This window comes from Orcinus orca, chromosome 10, assembly GCF_937001465.1.
Source record: "Orcinus orca chromosome 10, mOrcOrc1.1, whole genome shotgun sequence".
NCBI lineage: Eukaryota > Metazoa > Chordata > Mammalia > Artiodactyla > Delphinidae > Orcinus > Orcinus orca.
The window spans coordinates 65513340-65519621 of record NC_064568.1 but is presented as its reverse complement, the minus strand read 5'-3'; the positions used below and the strand labels follow the sequence as shown (position 1 = coordinate 65519621).

At 50.7% G+C, this 6282-nt stretch overlaps 1 protein-coding gene across 1 annotated transcript; it reads left to right on the top strand.

Moving 5' to 3' along the window:
• Window positions 1-351: 351 nt before the first annotated feature.
• On the top strand, window positions 352-5356 carry LOC101288385 (HLA class II histocompatibility antigen, DO alpha chain). The gene is made up of 5 exons (XM_004267755.3): window positions 352-483; window positions 1651-1899; window positions 2341-2622; window positions 2721-2856; window positions 3087-5356. Exons 1-5 carry the CDS (start codon window positions 402-404, stop codon window positions 3088-3090), a joined length of 753 nt encoding a protein of 250 aa, XP_004267803.1. The 5' UTR covers window positions 352-401; the 3' UTR covers window positions 3091-5356.
• The last annotated feature ends 926 nt before the right edge of the window (window positions 5357-6282 follow it).

Below are 6282 nucleotides of genomic sequence, written 5' to 3'. Positions count from 1 at the left end.
GTATAGGACGAGTAGGAGTCCCTACACCATGGATTAAGATAGAGGATTTGTTTGAGCTCAGCTATGCGGTGCTCTGATGGCCTTTCCTCTCCCTTCACAGGATACATTCTTGGAGGATGTAGAAACAGTTAATCTAAGCCCCTCCCATCCCTTTGACTTCCTGTGGACCAAGCCTCCCTGGTGCTCGTGGGCCCAATGAATTCTTCCATCTTCTCACCCAGGCTCTTTCCTCTACTTCTTTCCCCAGCAACAGCTACATTTAACTCAGAGAATTTCTCTGATTGGCTGAATACAGCAGGGGGCTCCCTCATCCTAGAATCTGTTTCTTCCTCTTTACCTTCCCCCTCTTCCTTTACCCTCCACACCGACTGGGACTTATTTGGTTAAAGCACCAGGGGACAATGGTCCTCAGTGGGGGGCTGGTCCTGGGACTCCACACCTTGATGACCCTCCTGAGCCCCCAGGAAGCTGGGGCCATCAAGGGTGAGTGCAGAGGGTGCTGGGTAAGGAGAGGAGATTAAGGGCGTGGGGTTACACGCCAGATGGTACAGAGAGTGAACAGTTCCTTTCCTCTGGTTTATGGGCAACTTCTGTTACCCGCATCCCTCTCACCTCTATCAGGTCTGTCCTGGACCTAAAATACAGGTGCAGCTCAGCCCAGCATCACATTTAGATGCCTCCTCATTCCTCCCTCCTCTCTGAGACCCAAACCTCCGTCCTACTGCTGCCTAGCATCCTGATTTCTGTACCACTTCCTGGCTTCGGGCGAGCCCATTTTCTATTGCTGTATTTATCACCAGGTCACTAGGTAGCTGTTTATCTGTCTTTATCCTGCTCTAGACTTGAGCTCCTTGTGTGCGGGGTCCACAGCTGGTTTGTCTGTATTTCCTTGGGGCCTGGTATCGTGCTGGGCACATGGTGGTTTCTCACGATCATTGCACAAATAATTTCATAGAATTATAAAGGCATCTTATCAACGAACACCTAACTCCCAATTTCTAGAAAATTGAGCCTCAGTCATGGGAAGACACACATTTGATCATAATGCTCTGAGACAGAAGAGTTGTGACATGAACCCTGAACTTCTGACTCCTTTTCCACTGCTCTTTGCAATACCTTGGGCTGCCTTTTTCTATCCCTTCAGTCTCTGGTCACAAATCTTAATTCTTACTCCTGCCCGCTATCACCTGTTTTCCCTCACATCCTCTTGCGCTGCGTCTCTGTGCCCAAAGGTCCATGGATGCTCTTAACCTTACTTATTTTCTCCTCATCCCACCCCTACTCACCTCTCATCTCACACACAGGACCTGGTAGCACAGCTGGGGCAGACCATCAGAGCCAAGATTTAACTCTGGGGATCCCAAGCCTGAGTTTAGGCAACCTCTCTTCTTCCCAACCCGGTATGCCGGGCTGCACCCATGACTCTGTGCTGGCCAGTGTGCAGGGGATGTGCCCATGCCCTCCATCCTCTCCCTCCCGTCCCTTGGCAACCCTTCTACTCTCCAAGGACCAGCTCAGCGTCAGAACGGGACTCTGCCCCCACACAGAACCAAGGATGGGGCACAGCTCAGAGACTCAATACATCACATCTGATGGATGAGATTGATACCTTTTCTTTTCTCCCCCGACCCCTGAACTCACCCAATACAGCTGACCACATGGGCTCCTACGGACCAGCCTTCTACCAGTCCTATGATGGCTCGGGTCAGTTCACCCACGATTTCGATGGAGAGCAGCTGTTCTCTGTGGACCTGAAGAAGAGGGAGGCTGTGTGGCGTCTGCCTGAATTTGGCAACTTCGCCTACTTTGACCCGCAGCATGGGCTGGCCAGTATCACGATGATCAAAGCGCATCTGGACGTCTTGGTGGAGCGCTCGAACCGTACCAGAGCTGCCAACGGTACCGGGCCTTTCCTCTGTGTCCCCCTCCACTAAGCCCCTGGCAGGCAGGGGGGCCCAGAGAAGCCTCCTCTCCCCCTCACAGGCCTCTATGGACTCCTGGGCTCCACTCTCGGAATCTGAGACTGTTGTGCTCAGGCCCTTTCCTTCCCAGGAGGTGCTGGATCTTCTCAGATTCCTTCAGCAACCTCTTCCTCTTGAGAAATGACCCCTCCCGCTGTATTCCCCATCAGGGACCTGGCAGATACAGGACCCCCGGGGGCCCCCTCTGCCCTCCACAATCTCTCATCCCTCTGTCCCCCTGCTTCTGTCCTGGTGTCACCATCCTAGACCATTCCCTGCTCTCGGAAAGCTAATAGGAGGAAACACCCTTCAATCCCAGCCCTGATAAGGCCCAGCTGGAGGGCTGAGCCTGTGGGATTCAGGGCCTGGTTCCTCCTAGTGCCCCCAAGAGTGACTGTGCTGCCCAAGTCTCACGTGGAGCTGGGCCAGCCCAACGTCCTCATCTGCGTCGTGGAGAACATCTTCCCCCCTGTCATCAATATCACCTGGCTGCGCAACGGTCAGACCATCACCGAGGGGGTGGCCCAGACCAGCTTCTATGCCCAGCCCAACCATCTGTTCCGGAAGTTCCACTACTTGCCCTTCGTGCCCTCGGTGGATGACTTCTATGACTGCAAGGTGGAGCACTGGGGCCTGGACCAGCCGCTCTTTAAGCACTGGGGTATGAAGCCCCCTCCCCAGGCCCCCCTTCTCACACCCGTGTGTCCTTCACTCTGGAATCCCTTTGCCCGACCCCCTGACCCTCTCTTTCTCTCCCAGAGCCCCAGGTGCCTACCCTGCTGCCTGACACCACAGAGACCCTGGTCTTCACCCTCGGCCTGGCCCTCGGCCTGGCCGGCTTCCTCGTGGGCGTCATCCTCATCATCACAGGCACATGCCTGTCCAGCACCCCCAGGTGCGCAGGACCCGGGAGTCTGGTGGGGAGGGAAGCAGATGACTCTGCATGGGACTAGGGTGGAGGATGAGAGATTCTGTGGGGAGGGGTGGGGTCAGGGACGAGTGGTAGGCAGGGAATAGAAGAGAAGAGGTGAGGCGAGGGTGTCAGGTTTGGGGGAGGTGGGCAGAGATGGGATCCCAGAAGTGTGAGCTGGGACAACATTGGTCATATGGTTTTTGCTACTTTAGGTAATGGCCCTTCTGAGAGAAGCAGGTAGGGGAGACACCCTACGGCTTCCTGGCAAGTGTCTGACGGCCCTTGAATGCTCAGTGTCAGAGCCTACCACATTCATCCCCACCGTGCTGACTTTGAATGGGATCAGCCTCTGTCCTACAGGTCTCCTCCTTTTTGGCTCCTGTACTCAAGGCAGGGACTTGTGGGGCACCAAGGAGTTCCCTTTCCCACCCCCAAAACACACACACACACACACACACACACACACACACACACACACTTTCTTGCTCTACCCAAAGCCCTGGCTAGCAGCAGTAAAATTTTAAACAGTGTTTGCACTGTATTCATTTTACCAGGTCTTGGCCAATTCTTTCAGGGTGTAAGGGATGCTGGGATCTGGAAGTGGGGACTTCTGGGGATGACTACTGAGCATGACCACCTGCTACTGGGGATTGACAATCATTCCCGGGCCAGTCTAGCTACATCTTGCTCCATTTGACTCATCAGTTTGGGTCCCCTTGTGTGTCACATGTGAACGGACTGTTTCACATGGACATCATGAAATCAACATCCTGAATTCGGATTTGCCCCAAAAGGGATGCAGAGTATCCTGTTCATTGCAACTCCCCGCAACCAATGACAGTTCTACAGGGCACCAGGAGAGGAAACGTTCATGGAAATTTCAGTCTTGTCCAGATTTACTCTGTCATGAAGAGGCCGTTGGTATCCAGCCATGATCTACAATGTCATCTCCTTTTTCTACATTCCCTAGAGTCCCAAGCATGGCAAAGAGGCCCAAGGCTTGGGTAGGATGGCCATATCTTCTGCCTGGGGTCAATCATATCAGGTAGGAGGGTAGCAGTGTAGATCATCAAGGTGTCTGGTAAGAGGAAGGTCTAGGAGAGATCCACCTGAATGCTCTCTAAATCTGTGGGCTGGAAGATTTTACTTTACTGTGAACAAAATTTAAAATGCACACAAAGTGGTAACTAACTATATAAAGTAGTTTATGTCAAGTACCAAGTGAGTGGTACAGATTGATGGTTTTCAAACTGGAATACAGAGAAGAGTCACTTGAGAGCCTTTTAAAAAGTACAGGCTTCTCCCAGATCTACTGAATTAGAATCTCGGGGCTGGGGAGAGTGGTGACAGGGAGTCTGTAATATTTTAACATGCTCTAGATGGTGCCGATGAAGCCATCCTGGACCCAGGCTGTGGTCTGGGAACAGGGACCCATGGACAGAGTCTGGTGCTATTGGAGGTCATTGGAAGAGGGGATCCCTGAGGTCTGAGTAGTCCAGGAGGGCTTTCTGGAAAACCTGGTTTTTTTAGGGCATGAAAGTTGAGGAAGGGACTTCCCAGTGGTTAAAACTCTGTGCTTCTAATGCAGGGGCACAGGTTCGATCCCCGGTTAGGGAACATGCTGTTCCACACAGCCAAAAAAGAAAAAGTTGAGCAAGATACAGGTGAGTAGGGGCAAGATGGGGGTTGGAACTGGGAGCATTTGGTCCCGGAAAAGAGAGAAACCAAGAGATTATGGGGACTCTGTGGATTTCCCAAGAGAGAATAAGTGGGGGGAAATCGATGGCCAGAAGAGGACTCGGATGGAAGTGGGAGAAGATTGTTCTAATCCAGGTTTTTGCTTGCCAGTCACAGAAACCCTATTAAAATGGTTATAGACAAAAGGAGAGGGTGTTTACAATAAAGACACAAGAGTGGTATTCAGAACCCAAGGGTGGGTTTGAGCCAGGCCCTGCAAGGAACAGAACTCAGAGTGGAAGAGCCAGCAGAACGCAGAGCAGTCCGTCTTGCTTTCTCTCTCTGGGCCATATGGTCCCTGTTTTCTAGATCCCTCAGTACGTCAGCCATATTCTCTCCCTATGGACTGACTGTCCTTTTCAGCTGACATGTCAACCCTGTAGGTCCTGTGTTTGTATGTCACCTCAGCTCTAGCCGCCCACAGACTGTGTCTCCCAGTCACAATTTTAAATCATTGAAAAAACAAACGACTGCCCAAACTTGGGGAAAGTATCCACCCCAGCCCAATGTACTGTGACCAGGGGACCAAGATCCCATAGTACAAACATGGTGGTGGCTGGCACCCACCTCTGGGGTGAGGAGTCGGGTCGTTCTCAGAGAAAGATCTCAGAAGACACCGCAAGAGATGTCTGTCCCCATAGTGCCCTGATCTCTGCTGATCTTTTACTTAAAACTTAACTTGATGCATCCTTGGAAACGTGTTTCTCTCATCTCTGTCCTAATGTTTAATAAAGTCATAAAAGTGTCCTGTCTTGAACAGACTGGTGGTTGCCAAGGCGGGGCTGTTGGGGAAGGGATGGAGTGGGAGTTTGGGGCTAGCAGATGTAAACTCTTATATATAGAATAGATAAACAACAAGGTCCTACTGTAGAGCACAGAGGACTATATTCAATATCCTATGATAAACCATAATGGAAAAGAATATTAAAAAAAGAATGTATATATATGTACAACTGAATCACTTTGCTGTACAGCAGTAATTAGCACAACATTGTTAATTAACTATACTTAAGGAAAAAAAAAGTGTCCTCTTTTGACCAGAAGTGTGCTTTTTTTCACTATGCATATATTACCCAGAAATCACTAGAAACAATTTGGAAGGAATATGGAGCTATTCCAAAACTTTTAGGTTTATGTATCTGCCTTCACACTCACATTTTTCTTTCTTCTAGTCTCAAAGTAAATTATCTCTCATTAAAAAAAAAATTGTCCTGCATTCCTTTTTCTAAATAAATTTATTTATTTTAAACTTATTTTTAATTTTTGGCTGCGCTGGGTCTTCATTGCTGTGTGCGGGCTTTCTCCAGTTGCAGCGAGCGGGGGTTACTCTTCGTTGTGGTGCACAGGCTTACCGCGGTGGCTTCTCTTGCTGCGAGCACAACCTCTAGGTGCGCAGGCTTCAGTAGTTGTGGTACACGGGCCTTGGTTGTTGTGGCTCGCGGGCTCTAGAACGCAGGCTCAGTATTTGTGGTGCACAGGCTTAGCTGCTCCGCGGCATGTGGGATCTTCCCAGACCAGGGATCGAGCCCATGTCCCCTACATAGGCAGGCGGATTCTTAACCACTGAGCCACCAGGGAAGCCCTGTTCTGCATTCTTTTTTTTTTTTTTTTTTTTTTGGGTTCGCGGGCCTCTCACTGTTGTGGCCTCTCTCATTGTGGAGCACAGGCTCC